Source organism: Triturus cristatus, chromosome 4_1 (genome assembly GCF_964204655.1).
Source record: "Triturus cristatus chromosome 4_1, aTriCri1.1, whole genome shotgun sequence".
In the NCBI taxonomy this organism is placed as follows: Eukaryota; Metazoa; Chordata; class Amphibia; order Caudata; family Salamandridae; genus Triturus; species Triturus cristatus.
This window is the reverse complement of record NC_140585.1, coordinates 326,093,370-326,119,242: the sequence shown is the minus strand read 5'-3', so window position 1 is coordinate 326,119,242 and position 25,873 is coordinate 326,093,370. Positions and strand designations below refer to the sequence as shown.

General features: G+C 43.0%; 1 protein-coding gene and 1 pseudogene across 3 annotated transcripts in view; both read right to left on the bottom strand.

Annotated features, from left to right (window-relative positions):
- Positions 1-25,873, bottom strand: part of LOC146854879 (sodium- and chloride-dependent betaine transporter-like) — an 898,269-nt gene that overhangs the window by 215,920 nt on the left and 656,476 nt on the right. For all 3 annotated transcript variants that reach the window (XM_085652289.1, XM_085652287.1, XM_085652288.1), the window contains exons 4-7: positions 19,251-19,391; positions 17,333-17,414; positions 15,612-15,744; positions 12,555-12,689 (exon numbers count right to left, since the gene is read on the bottom strand). In XM_085652289.1, coding sequence (XP_085508415.1) covers positions 12,555-12,689; positions 15,612-15,744; positions 17,333-17,414; positions 19,251-19,391 — 491 coding nt within the window. The remainder of the gene's footprint in view (positions 1-12,554; positions 12,690-15,611; positions 15,745-17,332; positions 17,415-19,250; positions 19,392-25,873) is intronic.
- LOC146854881 (uncharacterized) lies at positions 22,270-23,138 on the bottom strand (annotated as a pseudogene).

The window sequence follows — 25,873 nt, the reverse complement described above, 5'->3', positions numbered from 1 at the left end:
TATGCAAAACAAACCCCAATAACCAATGGGCTGACCACTATCTCGGCCTCGTTGGCTCTATATAAATGCAATTTCAATTCAGTTCAATTGCAGTACCATACAAAGGGAATCACAGAACAAAACCAACAATTGACTATTGGTTCGTGGACAGCTGTTTAGGAATATTTCCTTATATATTGTCCTGTCTACTTCTAGGCAGTCTACCTGAACCAGCCACAGGAGGGAGTGGGAGGAATGACTTCAAAGGGAATGGCAGTGGAGCAGGAAAGCAGGAAAGGGCCATGCTTCCTGCTGTGCTCACATGGCAGAGGTGTGGCGCAGTGGCCAGAGCGTATGACTCGGAGCGCGGAGCTCACGGTTCGATCCCTGACGGCAGCTCAGCTCAGCATCATATGACTCTAGACAATAGCTCACTTGATCTCCCTGACGGCCCCAGGCGCCTTTAAACCTTAAGGAGTGATATGTTTGTGCTTTACAAACAGGAATTATAATTATGACGCCTAGGTGGTCCCTGTAGCAGGCAACCAGTTGTATGCGAAGTAGCACCCAGTTTCCAGAGTTGGTTTGACAAGGGCCCTCGCACAAGTCCCTGTATGCAGGGGGCCCCACACAAGTCCCCGTATGTTGCACATCTCTCAGAAGCACCCAACATTGCATTGGTTTGGTGATTTTGAGATGCCTGCTTTGAACAACATACATTTCTGTGTTTTTCCCATTGCCTCTGCATGTGTCCCGATCTATAGCAGCAGGTGCCAGGCGCTCCACGAGCCGGCTTTTCAATGGACCCACAATGACACCAAACACCCCCGTGAATGCGTCGCTGGCTAGATGGCCAATCACATTCCTTCTCTGTGTACAACTTAGCACTACTACCTTCCTGGATCTGGGGAAGGGCTGTTGTCGGTGACAAGAGCACCACATGTATGAGGGGGTCAGAGCCAGAGGAGGGGAGGGGAGGTAAAAAAAAAGCAGTATATGGCATTAGAGTGCTCTGGTCTGTAAGTTCCCTCGCTGCTTTCTTCCTTTCTAGCCCCACGCAAGCCTCCTCAGTTTGGCATCTCTCATGACAGCTTGACTGCTACTCTCTGACAGAAGTGCAACTTTAGCATGAACTATCCGTCAATTTGCCAGGTATAATGCCAGAATTTTGTTATCCAAATATTGTCTGCCAAAAATATTGTCTGCTAAATATCATTTAAAAATAATACCACCCATTGGATTTATTCATAGAGAAGCTGCACCCAATAGCCAACATTATTGCCCCAAGTGCTCTAAAATGTCCAGAATTACAGTTGGCTCAAACTCTCTACTAAGCACTAACATGTTTTCCTACTTGGGTGTGACTTGTAGCTCAGCAGGTTCTTGGACCCCACATATCTCCCAAAGTGGGGCTAAGTTAGCCAGAGAGACTGGTTTTCTGTTAAGCCTACCACCCCCTCCAATGGTGGTCGGGTTATTGCCCCTGTGCTACAAATATACATTGCACAATTTGCCCAGACAGCTTTCTATGGGTTGGGAATTTGGGGCATATCATTCTGCCTGATCTTACAAAGGGAAGAAAATTGATTTTGTATAAAAATTCTGGGTGCTCCCATATCTGTCATAAAGAGTTAGGCCTATCTCTTTGAGTGATTTTACACATACAAGACCCCCGTTGCAATGGCTATCAGTTGGTTGGCAAAGGAAGCTATACTAACAAGAGGTATAATCTTAGACTGACTAGGTTGCGACAAAGGTTTATCAATCCCATTGCTGGCAAATGTCAAAAGTTCATTGGAAGGGATTGCCATTGGTCAAGTATTTTCAGATACTACCTTATGTGCGGACGCAGATTAAAAAGCACGTGTCCGCACTACTTTTAGCCTGATTGCAAGAAGAAAGGTTAAAAGTTGAAATCCTGAAGCCCCCAGTTACAACCTACTTGAGACACAGTACTGCAGCCCCGCCACAAGTTATCTGCGGCAGTGTAGAGAAAATTGGGAGCGCTCTCTGCTATTTCGCTTTAGGACTGATGCAACAATTGTTTCATTATGCTTCACTCTGGGGTACCATCACAATCTGGAAGGGAGCGCATGTCCCTGTAATGTGACTTCCTAGCAATCTATGTCGCACTTTTAATTTTTTTATAATTTTTATAAACTGTACACAAAGGGGTACATGCATCAAGCATATTTGCCTTTACAAACGGGCCGATTCGCAGAATAGGCCCATTTGCGAACACAAAAATTGCTGTTAAGATGCAGCAAACCCTATTTTGCCACTTTGTAACCTGTTATCGAATCGAAAAATGGGTGTGCGATTCACTATTAGGAAGGGGCGTGTTTATCCCGAAACACATCAGTATGTGGGAATGTTTTGTGACCGAAATGTGGTCGCAAAACATTCTCATTTTACCACCTACTAACCTATTCGCAAAGTAGGTGGTAACCCATTCGCAATTGGGAAAGGATCCCCAAAGGTCCTCAGCAGGCCACAATCCCCATGATTTTTGCGATTCCTAGTGGGTTACAAATTGCAATCTACCTCATTAATGTTAGCGAGGTAGAGTGATTTGCGAACCCCTAGGAATCCCGATCTGAAACTCTTTGAGTTTTATACATTGTAAATTGTGATTATCTAATTGCGATTCTCAGGAATTCGCAAGTGGGAATTCACAATTTACAATTTTGATGCATGTAGCCCAAAGTCTTTTAAGTCCCTTTTATGAAGTTAAGAAATCTTAGGCATTGTGCCCCAGCCTATCGGCATCTCCAACAACTGCCGGATGAGAGACTTGTATCTCTGTAAACGTATTTCCCCGTGCAGCCGTTCATTCATAACAAATCTGTTTTACTCATGTTTTTTTTGGGGCATTTACTCTATGGGCTTTCTGGTCTTTGCAACCGGTTGGTTGTTTGATCTTGCACTTCAGCATTTTTTTTTAGGTCTAATAGATTTCATGTATTTTGTCATGTTTTTAGTGGTACGGCACTGGATTTTATTGTTGTACTGTGTATTTTATTGTATGTATGCTTTTATGGTTGTTTTTAATTGAATAAAGCTTAATTAACTGAAAGTAACAGCTTGACTGGTACTCTCGGACTGTGCAAGTTTGTGTGAACTCTTATGTCATTTTGGTAGGTATAATGCCAGAATTCTGCTATCCAACTATTGACTGCCAGAAATATACGGGTCTATTATGCTGTCGGGCAGATCGCCACCGCCCGCATGGTGGTGGCGAGCCGCCCGACATCATCCCCTACCTGCCTCCCATTTCCCCCCGCCATATTATGATGAAGGAGGGTACCGCGGCAGACTGGAAGGCCGTCTGCCGCTTTTTCAGAAAACGGTTGAATATGGTGGCGGTGTCTGCTAGATACAGCCATCCATATTACAATTGCAGCGGGAATCAGCCTTTCCATGGCGGCAACGCCACCACGGAAAGGCATGCAGATTCCACAGTTGGGGGCCCGTTGCTGTGTGCACCGCCCGCCACAATGATGTGCCGGTGCGGGACCGCCACACCACTGGCGGCTGATCCCAGCACCGTAAGTCTGCCCGCAATCCTAATAGGCCCCATAAGGTGCTAAATATTATCTAAAAAAATTAGCCCATTGGATTTAGTCATAGAGAATCTGCACCCAATGGGCAAAAATATTGAAAACAATATTTAGGCAACAATATTTCTGTCGGATGGTTTTTATTATGATCAATATTCTGATATATAAAACTTTGGAAACTCTAGTTCCATGGACTGGCTCCACATTGGCAATATCAATACTTTTGTCAACTTGGAACTTTATAATGTGCACAATGCATCTAGCTGGGTGCCTCAAGATGGAGGTATTCTGGACAGAAAAATTTACCATCACTAATCAGTACTCAAATGTCAGGGGTCTTACTGGACAATTACATTTTGAGCTTATTGCTGAATAGGAGAAGATCTACGTTTTGCTGACAGGGCATGTCACAGTTTGGCCCCACACACAGTGATCTTTCCCTAGGTCAAATTTAGTTACTTTTTAGGATGACATTTTAAATCTACTGGATGATTTCCAAAAGAAATATAGTATTATCTCAGATTACATAGTTTCAAAACTATAGCGACCTCTGCAGGGCACTAATCACATATGAACCACATTTAATAGCTTCGCTTGCTAAGGACAATTGTCCAGGACTAGGAGTGGACTCTATAACGAAGCATGCCACTTAATTGTGGGCAAAAGTCCAGATTCCTTTAAGAATAAGGACTCAGGATAGAAAGCAGTATGAAGGAACATTGGCTTCACTGCCAACCATTCAAAGTGCATTGGGTCAGGCAGTGTCAGCTCCTCCGCTAAGGAGGAGGAGCATTGCCCCACTGCTCTGTGAGCAATACAAAAATAAAAAAGAAAATGATACTAATGCAATGTTATTATCATTTTATTTTTCCATACTGGCTTAGGTGCAGAGAAGGGCTGGTTTGGCCAGAGCAGAGATGCAGTCATGCGGGTAACAGCAGCGTCATGATTGGCTAGGGGAGACTGGGAGCCTGTGTGCGTCCTGCTTTCTCCTTCTAGGAGATGATGACCGGACCAAAGAGGACCAAGAGGCAGCGGCGGGCCTGCAGGTAAGTTATTTAAAAAATATATTTTTTTCATCCCCCCCGTCCCGCCAAACCCTTTAAGTAGCATCCGACCCTGGGATCAGGTCCAATTGAATAACGAAGAAGCTCTACGACAAAGGCATGCAGAGCACCTTAATGCTACTCTTTTCACTGGTAGGAAGTTTATTTTGAACAATTCTTTCTTCATCTGGACACATCTTCCCAAGTTGAACAAGTTTATTTCAATTCAGGTATAACAGGATACTTATCCTGTCTACCCTTTTACCTTGCTACCCATCTCCGAGGAACCAACCAGTAAAACTATGCAATGAGGAAATGTCAGGGATATCTGAGCTGATGGTGAGCTGAAAGAGGACCAAGGTGGATCAGACAAAATGCTCCAGATCTCTTTGTCACAGCCAGTTCTGTTTTTGTTACTGAGATACTTTTGGTGCCAAACCTGATGCACAACACCCACCTTGGCTTCTTTGAAGAATATCAGCATTTTGGTAAATTACCCTGTTTCACTTCCACAGGATTTATGTTCAACAAGCTATATATTTCTGTAAGAAATTTGAGTATTAGTTGAGGGGGATGAGAACCCACCTCAAATAATAATCACACTTCTTTTCAGGGTGAACCATTAGAGTCCCCAAGCCACCCAAAAAGACTATGTCTAACCCTCTTGTAGCTTGATACAATCAGTCAGGCTTACCTTAGAGGCAATGTGTAAAGTACTTATGCAGTACCAACTGTGATTATCTAGTTGCACTAGACCAGGTCAAAGTCAAAAGTTAAGGCTGACCGTGATGGAGAGCAGGTCGGATACAGAAAAAGTGATCATTGACAATTTGTTGGAGAGGATAGCTGCAAACTGGATCCAAAGCAGAGTTTCATTAAAGAGCAGGGTCAAGTGTGGTCATTGGTGAAGACAGGAAAGCTCAGGGCAGGTGAAGTCCAAAGTGTGTGCCCAGGAAAGCCTTGAAGTCAATAGGATGGCACATGATGTTAGTCCCGATGACACACTATGTTTGGACTTAAAAACCTTTCTGGTAGTCAGACCTCCTTCAGAGGGTAAACCAGCAAACTGAGACTAACTTGTGATTCAACGTTGAGAGCTGCGGCTTCTACAGCAAACCCAGTTTCCATTGGTTCTCTAGGCAGGAAGTTAGCAAAAAAAAATAAAGTGTCACCTATTGCAGTTTGAAGACAGGAGGAGTACACTCTTAACACCAGGCAAGAGTCTAGTCCCAGGGGAGTGCACAATTTGGGGATTAGGACCAACAGAGGCCAGCAACAGGGTGTAGGACAGTTCCAGTTGGTAGTGATCAGTCAGACAATTGCAGGAAAAGGACCACTGGAAGCTTGCTGTGTCCCTGTAGCTCACACGGGAAGTCAACCAACTGACCCTTGGAGTCACTTCTGGGATCCTGAAATCAAGACAAGCAGGTCCAATCTCCCTCTGGTTCTTCAGACGACAGGCCTGTCCTTTTTCTGATTCTTCACAGGCCCAGGAGAGTTTGTGGAGAGGTCTGTGTGGGCCATTTTATGCCCAGTTCCAGCCTGTGAGTGGTAGGCAAGCCTTTGTCCACTCTTTAAAGCATTTTTGGTCAGTTCCTCCACCTCCACTAGGTTTGGTGCTATCCAGACTAGAGAAATAAAAGGGAGGCAGACCTAGTTGTGGGCTTCATCTACCAGTAACAAAGCAGAAATGTTTTAAAGCTCAGGAAGGGCTGGGCACAGCCCTAGGCCATATTGCCAAGGGAAGAGTCCCCTTCCCCTGGCCCTTTTGTCCAATGTTTTGGAGCAAAGCACATCTCACCACAGGGGAGCTGTATGGGGTCAGGTGACAGCTGAACACTGGCAGAAAAGCATTTTGGTTTTAGGCAAGAAAATGAAATTTCTAACTAAAAACGTGACATTTCCAAAATAGTAATATGGAACCCGGATTGACCATTAAATCGGACTTTAAATTACTAATAAAATGAGCCCTGGGCCATTTTTCTAGCTACTCCCAATCTGAATTTAGCACTTATTAAACATTATAGTGTAAACCATTGTTAACCTATGGGAGAGTCCGCCTTTCCACAGAGAAAAACGACTTTGTAGGTTTTTACTGCCAGGACATGCAAAACATAAATTAAATATTTTTCAAATACCATGCACCTTGCCTATGGGCATATAAGGACTACTTTATGAATTACTTCTAAGTATCAAATAAGAAGGCTTGAGTCTGGCAAAATGTTTGCTTTGCCAGGATGAAAAAGCAGTTTCCAACTGAACACCCAGGTTACCATGGCGGACCAGGATATATGTTTTACGGAGCTATTGTAGTGGTTTCACTACGAGAACAACAGCCCACTAGTAGAATTTCATTCAGGGACCATGGGTACATGTATTACCATATACATTAGGTATATGACACTTATTGCCACTTTGAACAGGAGAGCACAAGCACTTTACCACTGGTTAGCAGGACTAAAGTATGCAGAGTCCAACAAAAAACATGTTTAGCAGAAGAAGATAAAATCAAAAGATGGCCATTTTCAACACTTATCTTTAATGTATGCTTCTTCCTGAACCCCACATGAGCTTCTCCATAGCAATAGATTTATATAAGTTTCCATTGTAACCATCGGTGCTCTTCCTATCCCTACATTGAGTCTATCTACTCTTACTCCAGCCAGTGGAGAACATAGCAACACAATATTTCCCTAAATGTAATCTCCTGTGAACAAGTTTACCCAACCTGCTCTGAAGAACAATACCATGTGCTCGTCAATAGGCTATGGTCCTTTCTATTATCTTGTAAATGTAAATGTAATTGAGCACTTATAGTGTGCTACTGTCACTCCGAGGAGCATCATGGCGCTAAGCGGGGACCAGGCTGATGGAAACATACTAGGTGACTGTGAATACGCCAGGAGTGAGCATTAGATCAGAGTTCTGCATAGGGCGTCAGATGTTGTGAAAATCCAAGTCTTTAGGACTTTCCTGAAAAGAGTCTCAGATTGGATTTGGCGGAGCTGGTTTGGAAGTTTGTTTCAAGCCTTACAACCTATCACTGCAAGGGATTTCCCTCACTTCAACGCAAGTCTAAAAGCTGGTACTTTCAACAAGTTGGTGTTGAAAGATCTAAGACTTCGGGAGGGTGTGTAGCTCATGCATTTGGTTCGGAGATAGTGGGGGCCTGCGGAGTGGACTATCCTGAAAGTGATTATCAGGACCTTGAACAGAACTCTTTTGTGAATTGGAAGCCAGTGGAGTGTTTCTAAAGCTGCTGATGCAGAGGGCCTCCTAGGCCATTTCAGCACTAGACGTGCTGCTGCATGTTGAACCATCTGAAGTCTGTGTAAAACTGACTTGTTTGTATCTGCATAAAAGACTGTTGCAGTAGTCCAGTCTGGACATGATTAGAGCCACTGCAACTGTCTGTCTGACAGAGATAGGAAGTAGATCAAAAATGTTTTGGAGTGTTTTTATGATGCGGTAACAGGTACCAGCAACTGCCAGGGATTGTTGTTTGAATGAAAGAGTGGCGTCAAATTTAACCCCTAGAATCTGACCACATTCACAGTGTTGGGCGAGGGGGTGGTGTCAGCTGGCCACCAGGTCTTAGGAGAGAAAGGGTTCTCTTTCCCTAGTGGTAGTTTTTCCGTTTTTTCAGAGTTACACTTTAGATGGTTAGTTTTCATCCAGTTGAAAGTGGCGTAGGTTTTCTTCCGCCTGTGTGGTGTTTTTGTCCAACACCAGAATTAACTGCGTATCGTCTGAATATGAGATGTCTGTATGCTGAAGGACAATATCAGGTTAATCAATGGGGCCATGTAGGCATTGAAAAGTGTGGGGCTAAGACTAGACCCCTGAGGAACACCGGAGAGCAGTGGGTTTTCTTCTGATTTGTATTGGCCAAGTGTGATGACTTGTCTTCGGTTCTGGAGAAAACTCTATAGCCATGCCAGGACTGTATGGGAAATGCCGAAGGATACGAGATGGTCTGGAAGGATGACATGTGAGACCATGTCGAACACTGCCGACAGATCCAACAAGACCAGGACACCATTTTTTCCTTGGTGCAGAGCTGCTCTGAGGGATTCAGCCGTATACAGCAGGGCTGACTCAGTGGAGTGTTGAGGTCTAAAACCAGATTGTTTGGGGTGAAGCAGATTTGCTTCTTCCAAGAATGTTGTAAGCTGGATGTCGATGAGTTTTTCCGTGATCTTGCTGAGGCAAGTAAGAAAGGAATTGGTCGAAGATTGGAGAGAGTAGAGGGGTCCGCAAGTTGTTTCTTTTGTAGCGGCTTTACAGCCGTGAGCTTCCATTCTGCGGTGATCTTAGCTGTTGACAAGGAAGCATTTATTATTTTATTTATGATGGGATTTACAGTATCGATTATGGCATGTAGGATCGGGGGGGGCAAGGATCAAAGGGAGAGCCTGATTTAGTAGTGAGGATCGCCTGGCATGATTCTTCAGGGGTGATAGGTTTAAAAGTTTGCAGAGTAGCTCTATCTTTGCCTAGAGTGGCATCGTTGTTAGTGGGAGAAGGAAAGGGAGGTGAGAAATATTTTTTTAATGTCAAGACTTTGTGTTCGAAGTAGTCTGCTATGCTGTTGCAGAGGGACTGCGAGGGGGAATATCTTGTTGTAAGGCTTTGGGATTGGTGAAGGTGTTAACTATCTTAAAGATAGCTTTTTGGTTAGTGTGGGTGGTTTTGATGATTTCTGTATAGTATGCTTTTTTAGCTATTTTGATTTGGGTGTGATAGTTTTTGAGGGCCACTTTAAAATTGCTTAGTTCAGTCAGCCCGTAGTTCTGACGCCATCTGTGTTCTGGGGTCCTACAGTGGGTTTGTAGCTCTTTCAGAGTTTGTGAATACTATGGGGCGGAGAGCTTCTTCTTTGGGTGGCCGTTTTGTGAGCCAGGGGGTGCAAAACGGTCTCTGAGGGTATAAAGCCACTGCGTGAAAAGCTGGGTGTTTGTTGGATCTCCTGACACGTTTGGTGCACAGGATTGTGCAACTGGAAGAAGGTCAGGGTTAGCTGCCATCTCCTTCCACCTAGGTTTTTCTAGTTGAAGGATCCTGGCCTGCCCCTTGGAGTTTTTCGCGCTCTTGGCTACGATTTCAAAAGGGATCAGCTTATGATCAGTTAAAGTAAGTCCACTGGAGGTTTAACTTTAAGGGTTTTGAGTTTGGAGCAGATACAATCTAACGTGTGACCAATGTTATGTGTGGCGGAAAAGATCCGCTGCTCTAAGCCGAGTGTGTCCATGATTTCCTTGAAGCACGTTGCCCCTGGATCGTTATGTGTGTCGAGGTGAATATTGATATCTCCTAACAGAGTGAAGTTGGAGAATCTGAGGGTATGTGAGCTTAATATGTCCAGAAAGGCCTTGTAGGGCCCCCGTGGGTGGTAAAGTAATGCTCCTGCAAATGCGAAGGAGTCTTCTAATTGGAAGCAGAAACTGATACCCTCTGCTCCTTGTTATATTTGATAGTTGAGATGTTGAACACCTTAGAGAGCTACGATGGATAATTGCGAGGCCTCTCCCATGTTGTTCTGGTCTGTCCAGTCTCTGAATTAGATAGCCAGGGGGGAGGGCATTGACTATATCTGGATTGCACTAGGCCCTCAGCCACGTTTTCATTACGAAAAGGCAGTCGAGATTGTCATTTGTTATTAGGTCGTAAATATGTTGGGCATGCTTGCACATAGATCGAGCATTTATGAGCCCACTGTGTAAGCTAGATGGTTTGGTGAAGTTTGCGGCTACAATGTCCTGTATAGGACTAAGAGCTTGTTTGCAATTCTTGCACCAGATTGGCCCTTCCCAGTTAGTTACATCCAAAGAGTTTTTAGAGTTAGGGAGGTTTCTATTTAGGGCTAAGATGGATTCCCTAGTAAAAAAGGGCAGCGTTTCTGCCCCCGATCGCGTTCCGGACGCAGACGGGCACAGACGCGCTTGCCTTTGGCGCGCCTGTGTCTTAATGTTCAATGATGGAGAGATAGCACAGGAAGCTGAATAAATATGACACCATGCCTGGCCTTCTCGCAGCAGGGCCATTAACAGGCACACTAAATTAAGAGGCCTGACCATCAAAAACCAAAATCTAGCCAGCAGAAAGCATAGATGCTATGATTGGAATAGCCTTGTTTTTTGCAAGTTTGGCACAATATACGAAGATTGTTTTTACTTGGAGAACGAGCAAGAACCCAATGTGCAATAAATAAATTAAAAATATGTTGACTGATAATGAAGATCGAACTAAGCCCTTGAATTTTTATCCTTGTGTATGAAGGAAATATATGATCTATTCTGACTAACTTTTAATCTGTCCTTTGGTGTATATCTGACATAACAATATTTACTAGTAACACAGTATATTCTAGTATCAAGGCAACATCTGGAGAACTGAGACAGGTCTCATGAAGCTGAACAGGAGACAGTAAATTGATTGACCTCTCAGAGGGAAGTTTTATACTACATCATAACTATGTACTCTTCAGCACTTTCTCTGTTTTGCTTTTTAGAAAAACCCTATGAGAGTACAACTGGGATACAAAAAGAAACCACCTTGTTCCCATAATAACAGTGATTAACAGTCTTCCAAAAATTCACTATCACTTTACTTTTTCACTGCGGTATTGATATATTTTCAAGAAGTAATAATCCTTAATTTATATTCAGACTAGATCCAACCACATAACTGAAAGCCTGGCTGGAAGTGCATGCTTTTCTCCAACTTCCACAACATTGACGCGAGCGTGTGCGTTATTTTCCTCTTTGATTTATCTAACTGGGTGTGTAGAAAAATCACTTACATGGAGCCAGTGATGTGGGTACACAGCCAGTGACCCAGATCCATAATCCAGCTTATTGACTGTATCCTGAACATGCATTTCCAGGTTGTCATAACTCTCAGGGCTGTGTTTCTTTGAGGGTTTTCAGACATTTGAGCCTAGTTTTGCTGAGCCCAGACATTTTTGTCCATAAATCTGGAAAGCAGGAATGCCCAATGTACAGATCTGTCATTGAGCGGCTTCAAGCACATAACCTCACCTTTTGTGATCTGTATAAGACACCTTAAATTCTCAATGTAAGATACAAACTGCCAGTATTGGCTTTGTAAATGCTTCATGATATGGGGCCTTTTTATTTGTACTTTTACCGGGGGCCTGGAAGTCTTATATCTAAAAGACTTTTCACCCTAGCTACAAATTTGCTAAGCTCAGTCTTCCCCTCTGATTAGAATCAATGTTCACCCTAACACCAGTTCTTCTGAGTTTATTTAAAGATCCTGATTTGCACCTAGATGTTACCTCCTATGCCACCCCCTCAAAAAGTCATAAAGCACTCATTATCCTCAATGCTTTAACCCTTAAGTGTGCAGTTGAGAAAAAAGAAACAGGTCATTTGAAAAGTTGAGAACTGAGCTATAGAGCTTAACTCTGAGGTAAAACGTAGCTAAACCTTGATATGTGTGCAACTGGCATTCAACCCATGAACGAATACCTATCAAAGTGGGGGAGACATCTAAGAGAGGGGCGAGGTGGGATAGAATTCAAGTTGCAGTAGCCCAAGTTCCAGAACAAGAAAGGTAACTGTCTTATGTGCTGTGAAGTATTACGTTTTAAGTGTGTAGATTAAAGGACTTCTCATTTACCAACTGAAGGGTTGGACATTCAGTTATTGTGCTGCTGGGTGAGTCTTGATTTCTGAGTTTGTGCACATCCACACTACCTCCCTGAGAAGCCTGCAACTGCTCGCCATCGCAAACACTGAGAGTCAACCGCTGAGGGTGTTGTACTTTGTCCAGTTTGCATAGTAAGACATACCCTGTTAGAGGCAAACAAGCACTGCCCTCATGGCTGAGGCCCAGCAGTCCCTGCTTGCCCTGTGGACTCCTGAATGGGGTCCAACATAGATACACAGACTTCAGTAATGTATGCACACATTCTGTTCCTTGGCATTACTGAGAATAGCCTCACCTGTGGATCTTTCAGCCTTGAAAAGTCTGGTGTCAGGTAGTACATGATCCCCTCATAAGCACCAGGCAACGTTACTCCCCGGACCAGGAGAACAATCAACATCACATAGGGGAAGGTGGCTGTGAAATATACCACCTGCAAACAGAAGTGAGTGCTGATGTTAGAGACAATAAACTAGCAACATATGGTAATTCATATTATAAGCTTGAATTACATTTCTATGAACGTGTGCTCTCCCCTAAGTCTTGCTTATCAGAAAAGCTGGTTTAATCAATTAACATGATAAGTGCATCATTATCATTGAACACGGCTAGTATAAAAATATCTTGGGTCACATTATAAAAAGTGCAGAGAGAGTTCAACAAGCACGTGGGCCCATTTTGTGTACCCTTGGATCACCTTGGCATTACAGAAGGGGCTGCAGATGTTTGTGCACTAAATGTACACTAGCATGATCTCAGGAGGGTGTTCCCCCATTTGTATGGAACAGGACCCATTGCAAAAGGGTGAATCTTTTGCTCTTCTTAAAGATGCAGCCTTAGAGGCAAGGAGACCGTTAGAGGAGGTACATAGTCCGTACACTCTGTGAGGGTGTTCCCTGAAAGGCAGGAAATTAGGTCCTTGGGATCCTCCAGGCATCCACCTGCAGGTGGTGCAGGCAGACTCCTAGAAAGTCATTTTGGTAAATTTTAGTACAATGGATCATGAGACCATACTCAATTGTAAACAATAAATAGCCAATGTGTCTGATTATGCTGTCTGGTGATCTGAAATCCGCTTGCCAAATCAAAACATGCAAGTCACTTCACTTTAATTCCCTCAGTTGCTCTAATCTGCAGTCGTTCCTCAGGGATTCATTCCTTCATTGTCATTATTTAATGTCGACACATCTCTAATGTGTCGCAAACATGAGGGGCTTTATGTCCACTATGTGGTTCTTCGAGGATATGGTTCAAATAAACTCTCCCAAATCTAAGACATTCTGAAATCTCTTCAGACTAGGAAGAATTTAGATATGCTTTGCTTCGTTGTCCTGAAAAATGAATTCCTAACCCTCAGTTCACTACAACAATTTCTGCTTTAAACCTCTTGTGGTATCCTTGATATCGTATATCAATTATTTCTGATCTGTACCTCATCTTTACACGACACATCCGTGTACAAATGTCTAGGGGAAATGTTACCCTGGAATATATTGGTAACATGAACCATCTCCCCTCCAGCACTGACATCATACCTGTCAATCAAATAGTACCTACAGACTCCAAACAAAGTGGACAATTGCAAATGTCTTTCTAGAAATCTGCAACACCCTCATAAGGAGTGCCTCCAAGTCCTCCAAAGCCAGACTCTAAGACTGACTTACAACTCTCAGTGACATAACCACTTCAAAACGTCCCTGAAAACATTGGGATGGGTACTTATTAATGAGAGATGTGAGTTAGAAGGGTACTCTCTCATACCCAAAGCATTAACAAAGAAGGTTCCCGAAACGATATCTGATTAATCTCTTCCTACCCCACTCAAAGGTTACTCTGTTTCTTTGCTTGAACAAGGGGCCAGATGGAGCCCAGCCTATGGGGGGGGAGGGGGAGACATATAAGTAAATTGGACCAAGGGATACACTCTCCCTAGTGTCTCAGTACCAAGTCAAACATGGGGTATCCCTTGCCTGTCTAGAACAAGCCCTTTCCCACAAGTACACCAAGTCATTGATCAGTGTAGAAAAGCAAAGACAAGCCAGGAGAATGTGTGGGCAATGAGATAATTAACTAAGAGGCAAGTTACCATTGATGACTGTGTGACTACAGAGACATGTTCCTCCATCCCCCAGTGGGGTAGGGCTACGATCCGAAATGGGGAGGGGAGATCCTACAGAGAGGCAAGTAAAAGACTCACCTTGCATGCAATTTAGCATTGCCTGCATTTAAAAAAAAATAATGCATGATTATGATACTGGGTAGAATGATACCCTAACATCCTAGCAAAAGCCCTGGACCCAAGGGGCCTGAGAATAGGGGCTGAAACATGTTGACAATGAGTAGAGTGTTGTAGGACCATAACATTGTTACACCCCTCAAATGTAATTTTAATCCATAACCTAAGTCTGTCTCAGGTATTTTTTTATTGATTCTAGGTACCCCAGTCACGGAAATCTCAAAAGTGCTCTCTGGAATAAATTTGAGCCCATCCTGGTATTTAGGGACCAGGATGAGACCTGATGATAATGAAGCATGCCACTACAAGAGTGGGTAAGGGTTATACAACAAAAATTCCCCTTTTCACTAAATATTGACTGGGTATCCTATCATGAAAGGACTGGCAAGGGATACCCCATGTTTGACTCCTCTCTGGTACTTCAACACGATTTTGATTGCTATCCCTTCATACAAGAATGCAGGTCTACTGGTTGTGAAGTCAGTAATTTATCCACCTGACAACTGCCTAGAAATAACTTTTCCCTCTACAGTTACAGCACCCGAATCAATCATTTTTTAATCTGCTCCCCCTAACCTTTGTATTCCATTTTCCTTTTCCATTTTCACATAGTGTGCAGGGAATACATTTCTGAAATCAGTTTGCGAATTTGTGCCAATAATATGGTTCTTTGCCATATTTTAAGAGAGATTGTCCACAACAGACATGACGGACACAGGCATACAAAGGCTAGGGAGACACACTGAAGCTGCGGATGTCGGCACACAAAGATGGAGCAAAGCATAAAAGTGAATAGGAGGAACAATGTGTTGAGTTTCCTAAACATGTTAAGTCCAGAACTACCTGCATACTTACAGAAGTCAGTATATTTGTAGTTATGACCATTCTATGATGGTCTCCGCTGTTCCTTTTATGGACTCCCTGAACTCTGATTTTATACCAGACCTTTATTTAGAGTGCTATGCATTGGGTCATATAAATACATGTAATTAAAATGCGTTAAGTCTAACAAAGATATAGGTTTGAATGGACAAGCTCCTTCACAATTAAATTGGTTTGGGAACAGGACAATTACGCTGTTACCAATTGAAACCTGCCAAATTACCAACTTGAACTTACTTTGCCAGTGGACTTGACCCCTTTCCAGATGCAGAAGTAGCAGACAATCCAAGCAAGAAGCAGGCAGAGAGCCAGCTCCCACCGCACGGTGCCCAGATTATGGATGCCATCAGTGAGTCCCAGAACCCGGTTCCTGCCAGTGTAGAAAAACAGGGAATTATTGAAAATCAAATCAATCCAGTGCAGATTTCAAGGAGACACTCCATATTATAGCCCACATAGCATATACTTGTCTATCTCTTTCTGTACCATAGACTGACTACTTATCGCGCTAGATAACTTGAATAGAGATCTCCAGCACCTCTAGGATGGTTTAGCAAGTACATTTCTCCATACAGACACAACTATGGCTTGATTCACAAAGGTAACTTGCACTTTACTTTTTGGCTATTCCCAATATCGGAACGTACATCTGCTCCAAAAGTGTAACTTCCATGTCTCCACAAACTTGAAGGGTGTGGGTGCTATAAACTTTGGGTTAATTTACACATTTGACTAAGTGTATTACTTTTGGCCTATTCACAAAATACGGGTGTAAATGTACTTCAAAAGTGTAACCTACACTCAAATTTTGTATATGACCATACAGTAGTAGATTTCCTAAAAAGTGTAAGTTACCTTTGTGAATCAGGCTCCTATAGTTTAATATGTTTATGAAGTAGACTGTAATTGAGAGTTCTGTTATGAAATGGGTCAGACACAGTGCTCCCTTCTCATGCAGTAGTGTACAGATTTTCCCTGCTGCAACAACAATGCAAAAATGATCATACTGTTCCAGATATAATCTGCACATTTTAGGGCTGGGCAACCCAAATGAGCACTGTCTGATCAACAAACTGTGATGATCACTGAATTACTTGAAATATGGGCCCAGGTGGCATAGGGTGGCATAGGGTGAATATTGCCATTGTTTGCACCTGGTCACCTATGCTCTTACAGTTGCTTCCTGTGCCAGTTCTCCAAAACAGCACTTTGTCACTTTATCTGTGCTATCTCCCCACCACACCACACAGCTTTGAGAGATCAGATGTGCCACATGGAAGCATGTTGACTTCCTGATGTTAACATTCACATATAAAGGATCTAGCGGGAGAGGCCCAACCAATGACATACTAATTCCTATCTGCAATGAATCTCACAAAAAGTACATCTGGTAGAAATTAGAAATAAAAATAGAAAAAAACTGTACACAATATTGTGGCAGTGTGGGTGTTGAACAATGTGTTTCAATCATTTTCAGGAGAGAACCTCTTTCAGGAAGAGAACCCTCACTCCCCCAAGGATGACGTGCCTCAACATTGGGTTCCCTTCTCACACCAAGGCCATAAGCTCTTTGGTGTGGGCTACAACTCCTCTTAGAGTGAGGAGGAGCTGAGGTGTTTTGGAAAACTAAAGAGCAATAGTGGAAAGTGTGAGTGAAGGCCAGAGTGCAAAAGAAAATAGATTGGTAAAACTGTCTGCAGAAGGCCAGTTGTCTCCTGGGACAGGATTAAAAAACATAGCGAGCTAGGGGTTATCAGCAAATATATGCACGCAGAAGGTCAACATGTTTCTACCCTTGGAAGAAGGTCCCTTGGACTGAAGATGCGATGACGTGAAGGGGGCTACAGTATCTAGATTGGCCACTGAAGCTTTCCACTTCTTTCAAAACCTTATTGACTGACCATCGTGTGTGTCCAAGCTCTTTCTAAGGAACCATTTGGAGATGGAAACATACTTACTCCCAGAACTCGATGACCGGGGATGTGGGCGTACTTGTGCTGGTCCAGTTCCCTGAGTTTGATGAAAAGTCCACACAGTTTGCTGCAGAAGAAAGGATGACATTGATTCCGTACCTGAGATTGATTCTCATTTATAACACTCTATTCCTTCTGCCACTCATTAACAGCAAAACCATTCACAACAGGCACAACCACTGTCAATTAGATAAGGAATGATATTGCTCCCATCCTAGACCTTTCACCCATTGAGACCAAACTTTCTCTACATCTTGCTACTTGATATATGAAATATATGTTGTAGCAATGCAATGCATACATCCCCCGTGGTGCTGGTGTACAGGACTTGTAGTATCTAGATTTAAAATCCTGTGGTGCACAAAACCACAGGCTTGCGACCACAACGACCAAAGTCTTGATGTACTAAAAGTACATTGCAAATCACACATCTATTTGCGGCTTGCAGTGTACACATTAAGATACCTTTACATTTACAAGTGAGAGATGGCATGAAAGGGCGTCCCACCCCCTTGCAAATTGCAATGCAATTGGATGATGACACCTCAAAGGGAGTGGGATCCATTTGCAAAGTGGAAGTTGTCCCTTCCACTTTGCAAATGGAGCTCCTGCCACTGGGCGGACAGACCAAGTCCCAGGAGACTTCTGGATGCGCCAGTTCCATTCTCAAATTGCAACCTTATACCGGAGCTGCAATGTGCAAATGCAAATGAAGGGGTGGAGATCTGCTGATGCTCTTCCCTACATTCAGAGGGATTCACAAATAGCTTCCCTGCATTCTTGTGGGCAGGGAGTCTGTGAATTCGTATTGTCATTTTTGCTTTGTGAGGGATGAGGGCATTCGCTGCAGTGCAAAAGACTTCCTATGTGGTATTGCGTATGCGGCACGGAGATTGCGTGTGATGCAACTGCAGAAAGCACACCTGGCCGCAGTTTTTTGTATACACACGCCTACTCAAACGGCCTGACAGGTTTTTAGTAAAGGTATCAGCCAAAAGGAAGAGGCAGTCATCACAACTGGTGGCTAATTACTCCGAGAGTGAAGTAAAAAGTAAGCTACTGTTTTGGGGCCATAGTAACAGCAACATTAACACAAAAATTGACTCAATAGTAAGGGTGGACAAACTTTCAAACTTTACTCTCGAAGTTAGGTTAGATTTGCCAACTTTGTGACCCTGAGGCGTTTTCTGAGGAAAAACATTTTTGCAACAGAATTTCTCTGCAAGCCCTTATAGTAAGAGAAATCTCTTTCTCATGCAATATAAAGGATCACGCCAAAACAAAATCTATGGCAGCAATGTGCTCGCAGAAGACGCCACAGAAAGATGTTATACAGTCTTTGGCAAATACTGGCCAGGGGATCTCCGAGAACAGATTAAATACAAAATATTTAAATAATTAAAATAATGCATATTATATTCTAACCAGCTAGGCCGGTCCTTAATATTAGTGTCCGGGTAGTTCTCCTGTTAACACCTGAATACAGCAATGCCGAATACCGCAGTTCCCATTTCTACAAAGCCCAAATGCTACAAGTGAGGAAAAATGGCAACTTTAAAGATAGTTACGAAAAAAGGTTAAACAAAGACAAAATGTAAAAAGGGATAAAAATGCCAACAATAAAGATAGTCACATAAAAAGGTGGTAAGGCAGATACATTTTGTGCAGGGCTTGTACCGGAATATTTTGGACGAAATACCTTCTGACAGAAATATTGCGTCCTAAATTAATTTTCAAAAATATCACGCATTGGATTTATTAATAAAAGATCTACATCCAATTGTACAACATTTTTGTGAATGATACTTTTGACACAATATTGATGCAGATGGAATTTTGTCACCAATATTTTCTGGCAACCTCTGTTTACACTTATTGAAAGGCTTTTGGCATGTCCTCTTACCTGTGTTCCACGTGTGGTTGCAGTCGGCCCAGGGAAGCGTTGCTGAGAAGGAGCTGAAGAGGTAGAAAATGGCCCATGCAAGGATGACAATGTAGTATATGTTCAGGTAGGATTCGATCACTTGAGAGGCATAGCCAATGCCTAAGGATGAACGAGGGACAAAAATGTCAATGCCGTTCACAAAGATTCAGATGCATAAGCACAATGGGTCCTCAAAGCTAAGGGTCTATTACATTTATCATTTTAAGGTTTCAGAGCCTGTGATTTACAAAGGACTGACTGCAATTAGGCGGGAGGAGATGTAGTAAAAGGTGGACCTCACTTTTCATATCAAAAAGCAGTGGAATGTATCAATGATTTGCAACCACAATTGCAGTCATAAATATCTGATGTAATACTGACGCCCTAGAAGGTATTGTATCTCATTCGCATGGCGGAAGCTGTGCCTATGGGACAGCTGCTGCCTTGTTAATGTAGGCATCTGGGAGGAACAGTGGCCCAAGGTATCACAGCATGATGCTTAACCGTGGGCAATGAACTCCGCTCCGCTAGCAGAGGTTACAGAGATTTTTTTAACTACGCATGCATTCCATTGAAAACATGGAATTCATGCAATACCACGTAGCTGGAGTTAGCTATTGCACCCACATGCCTTTGATATATAAACTTTACCTTTACATGCTAAAAAGCATATAATCAATTCACAAAAGTGAACTTTGCAAAATACCAGGCAATGAAAGAGGTGATGATTTTGGGGTCACCCCTAACCTAGGGGGAGGGCAAGAAGATGCATTTCAACACAAGAGCATATCATGCTTAACAATTCAGTGGTGGTCCCATCCTCCTAGGACCACCCCAAGCAAAGTTATGGGTAAAAATACAATGCCAACCAAAGGCCCAGCAAAGCACTATGGGCCGAAATTCTAGAGTGCAGTGAATATTATAGTAATAGCTCTCAGCTGAGCAGAGAGCCTGCCCCTTGAGCAATGTTTGATATTGGATACTATAATATTCACTGCACTCTAGAATATCGTCCCATATTACTTTGCAGGGCCTTTGGTTGGGATTGTACTTTTGCCCATAACTGTGCTTGGAGTGGTCCTAGGAGGATGGGACCACCACCGAATCGTTCAGCATAATGAGCTCTTTGTGTTCAAGACTTCTGTTTGGTTCTCTCCCTAGGTTAGGGAGGACACCAAAATCATCCTCTCTCTCACTGCTTGCTGTATTTTCATTTTCACTTTTGTGAGATGACTATATGCATTTTTGCATGTGAAGATAGAGTTATTTCTTAATTTATCAAGGGTATGCTAGGTTTCAGTTTTATTAATTGGGATGAGACAGAACGTTGCGGAGCGTAGATCACGGAGTTTTAGTTCAACTGTGCAGAATTCTGTTCCGCCAACTACGCCCCTGATGTACTTCACCTAATGCCAGGGACAGAGGGACACCTGTATCAACCCATTTTGCATTTGCAAACAGTACTAATTGCTAAATATGACCTTTTGTCAATTTGTGATGTATGAAAGGCATTCGCAGGCCAATTTTAGGTAATCACAATTTTTGCAATTACCTAAAATTGCGACTTTAAATAGATTTGCAAATAGGTCATCGCAAAATGTATATATGAATCATTCACAAATTGGGAATGGTTGCAAAATGGGGATTTTACATGTGCAATTTACCACCAACTGAAATCAGGTGGTAACCAGGTACAACTTATATAAACAGGCCCAGAGTGCACCTGCAGTTCCCAGAATGGCTACTCTCTACGTCAATAGAGAGGAGGATGAGGATCCTGGTAGGTTTGAGGAGAAGGAGCGTATTTTCAAAATGTGAATTACCATGTTTGATCAGACAGATGAGGAAATCTTTGAAAAGTATAATTAAATTCTGCCATGATTTTATATTTAATAGATGAACTCCAACCACAACTGCAGAGTCACACTCGCAGGACCTATGCAATTCACATCCATGTGCCGGTTTTATGTTCTCTGCATCTCTTAGCCTCTGGAAGCTACCAAGGGGTCATAGTTGCAGCAGGAGGTGTTTACCAAAGTGCACTGTCACACTTTATCCATGCATTCCTGGATCCAATGGTATTGAAAATCAATGATTATATTGGAGTCCCTAACACAACAGGGGATTTGCAGCTCACTAAATTGAAATTTTACTAGTAAGCCCGATTCCCACATACCATCGGCTGCATTGATCTGCCACATGTCGCAATATGTCCACCATCTGACAATTAGTACATCTTCAACTGATATAGTGGCCAGATTATTCCTTCATATGTTGCCATAGTGGAATTTACACACAGCTACTTGGTGGTGAGTTTGGAGAAGTATATCTACTAGGTAAGCCTCCTTAAGACTGTGCTGTATATATTAGCATCATACTCAAATTTGTCAGTGCATCATTGTTTGCTCTCATAATTGTAGGAGACAGTGCGTATGCTGTATGCTCGTTCATTTTGACACCATATTGTAAACCATCTGTTACAAGCAAACACTGTTACAATACTGCCCATGAACCTACAGGAAACCTGATAGAGTGAACCTTTTGGCTGCTGAAGAGTCAATTTAGATGCCTACACAAGAGTGAGGAGCACTACAATACAGTCCATAAACCTGCTGAAAAAATAATGACTACAATACCATATTGCACAACATTGCAACATCTGGTGGCATACCCCTGGACCTGTCAGATTCTGAGTTAGATGATGATGAGCAGCCACGTCCACCACATCAACCAGCAGATAGATCAAGGGCAGCAGAAGACAGAGAACGATGTGCAGCATTTACCCGCAATCATTTATGAAGGTAAGTAATGAAAGAGAAAAGTTATTTCAGAATGTATTTACCGATAGTGATATGTATTACCTTAACTTCAGGTAAATTTAGCTATCACATGTAAACTGAATAGCAATTGCACAATTTGTGCAAAACTAAATGTGTCACCCAAGGCATCACAAATGTAAAGGAATGGCCCTAAACAACCAAAATAAACATGTCAATAATTACTTTTTCTTCCCACGTCCTCCACTAGGCCATTCAGTGGGCTCAGCACTATGTCTTGATGAGGCCTCTGAAGAGGCATTGTGTCTTGAACTCCAATGCCTATTTTCCATCACAGAGGCAATATCATTACTGAGGCTGGAGAGCTCCTCACTTTCCCCCCTACCTAAGTCACTGTTTGCTCCAATCTGAGCCATCTGCATGTTCTCTATTGCGTTGGTGACTTGCACTAACCCTTGCGCAACATCTCCACTACAGTGTGCCATCTACACTTGCATGGTAACAGCACGTCGCAACAATAATGCAGTTGCATTTGTCAGGCGATGGACAGATCTTGTAAACTCATCCAATCTGCCCATCAGTTGGTGATGATGCCTACGGTGTGTGATATGATTGTGCTGCATTACTGTGCAAAGATCCTTAATGAAATTTCTTAGCGCCATCAAATTGTTCGCAGTGGCTTTTTCTCCATACTCCAATGCAGCAGCGACTTGTGCAGGTAAGAGCGGTGAGGAGGTGGGGCCGGGTTGGGGGGGTTTCGACAGATGACGATGTGGGAAAATAAATTACGTATTTATTTTTCCCTCATGGTCTTCTGTCAAATCCCCCCCAACTTGGCTCCACTGTTCTTACCTGCATGGCCCCCTCCCGCTCCAATGTTGTGGTCAGCTGCTTGATGCCATCTTTGATACCACACGTTGTTATTCAGTGACACCAACTGTGTTTGCATTGACCTCATGTGCTTGCATTGTAGGCACTGCACCTTCAACATTGATGCCTCCAGACCTTCAAATGCAGCTGAAGTATCACCTTCCACTTATGCACGTCTTACAGCCAATCTACACCTTCTGAGGGGACGTTTTTGGCACATGACAAGGGACTGGTGTCTGTGGGAGGATGTGCAACATTATCAGACTCTGAATCAAAATAAGGCAGTGGAGACACTGTTGTCCTGCGTCTTGGTGGTGCAGGTGTTGTGGATGTTGAAGACACAATGGGGCATATGTACAAGGCCCTATCGCCACCACAACGTCACTTTTACGGACGTGGTGGTGGCAATAGGGGCTGCGCTTTATGTACAAAGGCACCCTTTTGTGCTATGGTTAGCATGAAAGGGGCGTGCAGTGGGTGTTGTGGTGGGCGTTCCACCGCAACACCTATTGTATTTAATGCTGCCCCCTATGTACAAGGGTGGCGTACATAGGAGGCAGTGCCAAAATTAAGACCAGGAAAATCCTGGTCTTAAGTTGGCAAAATGAGGAGAAATGCATTATTTCTCCTCGTTTTTGCCCTTTCCATGTGTGCTGCCTTGTGCAGCACACATGAAAAAAATCAAAATGCCATGGTTTGTTTCTGTCCCCTTTGAAGGTGTCCCTTCCTGTACATAAACAAACCTTTTTTTTTAAAATGCCAATTTGTCACTTTCATGTGTACTGCATGAAGCAGCACACATGAAAGTGTCAGAATTGCATTTTAGGATTGTTTATGTGCAGGAAGGGACACCTTTCTACACATAAACAATCCTCCCCTGCACACAGACACCCTTGCACTCTGGTGCAAGGGTGCCTGCATTGGCACTAAGTTGTTAAACTTAGCGCCATCGCAGGGGGAAACTCAGGGCTGCACCACATTCTTGTAAATATGGTGCAGCCTTGCGTTTCAGAAGTGGCGGAGCGTGTCGTTAAGCCAAGGAGGCTAACGACATGCTCCGCCACTTCCTAGTACATATCCCTCAATGTTTTCAGCCTTCAACTCTGGATGAGTGCCCTCAGTTTCCTGCAATTCGTGCAGGTAGTTCTGTGATAAGAACGATAAATGGTTCAGTTCAATATATGCTGTTGTGTGTATAGGTTTACACTAATGACTTTGAAATAAAAATATTAACCTAGTATGGTGTTTTGACTTCTCATTTGGTATGCCACTTTAGACGGGACTACACAGTGCAGCATTACTGGACATGTATTCACTATTGCAATTCACAATACAGCTCCCATAATGCCTTGGTGGGTTGATGAAAAACTGTGGTCTGGAGTGGATTTTGTTTGTAGTTAACTGTGATTTCCTACTTAGTATACTTTTTGCATAGACATTTAAAAATATGCAAATTGTATTTCTTACACATCCTAATACTGGGTGTGGCTGAGACGTCAATATCTGTGACCCCAACAACAGCTTTGGGCTGCAACTTTGACTCTACCATGCCCTCCAGAGTGGAGAATGTAGATGGTACTCTGCCTGGCCCCCATGCCTCAGCAAGCTGTTTGCTACTTTCTACTTGGCCCGTGTCCGTAGGTCATACCAGCACTTGCGAATCTCCTCACATGAGCGCTGTGTAACACCCACCTCACTGATCTTTGCCCAGATATCATTCCAGATTTTGCGTTTCTCACTCTCTGGAACCTGAAGTGAGCTGTTCCCAAACAGCTTGTCGTGGTTTCTTACACACTCCTCAGTGAGCACCTCCAGTTCTTGCTCACTGGATTTTACCTTTTTCTTGCGCCCTCCTGCCCCCTTGTCGTTGTTGTCAGTGGCCATGGTGTGTACAGTGCGCAAAATACATCTCCAAACAAGGTCTCAGCCACTCTGCTGCCGCAGCCGGACTTCTCCTAAGGTTCTGGGTTCTAGAAACATCATGGATTGACTCACTTCCTCAATGTGATGTCATTAAGCTGCTCTAAAATGGGACGTTTGCTATTTTGCGATTACCTAATTGCGATTACCTACTTAGGTAATCACTACTTGGTAATCGCAAAATTGTGATTGCAATTACAAAAAAATCGCTAAATCGATGTCGCTCGCAATGTTACATCAGAAATTGCGATTACCAAATAGTGATTTGATAAAATTTGCTATTTGGGAATCGCTATTCTCAATCTTGACACATATGGCCCAGAGGTCTCCTGTCCCTCACAGTCTCCTGCTTATATGCGCAGCCACTTGCTGGGAGTTACAAAAAGACTCTAGCATCACAAATATATTAGTGAGGCTGTGTTTTTTCAACAGCCTCTGTATGGCTATCTTGTGATGTGACTAATTAATACATCAGTCACATCAGAAAATGAAGGTGGAGTCCAAACCAGTGTGTACAAAAACACTAACTGGTTTGTGACTACTCCTTTGAACGTCAGGCCCTACTACTGTGGCAGGACTGTGAGTTTATGAGATTAACCTGGATGTGATCTTAAGACAGTTGGTGATTTGATCATATTGCATTAGTTCTAAAGATCTTCTTGGTCACTTAGAACCTCTTAGAATGATAAAAATGTCAGCTAATCAGGTTACAGACATTTTCATAGATTTGTTGGATTACAAAATTGCTGAATACAGGGAGATCTTAATATAGTTATCTTTAATGTCCCTTATAAACTGTGGGCTATCGAACCCCATAAGACGAGTAATATACCCGTGGCAACTTTGTATGAGCCTAAGTCTCATGAGTTGCTGTGATCAGGTCACATATTTTGTGCCTTAAATATAATTTCTAACGAAATTGTTACTTTTGGTGTAGATTTAAGACACTGAAGCAGTTTGAGATTGGTCAACCCAAGAGAATTCCTTCAGGCAGACTCATATTTCTAATGCTCACTATAGGTGTCAGCCAACTAC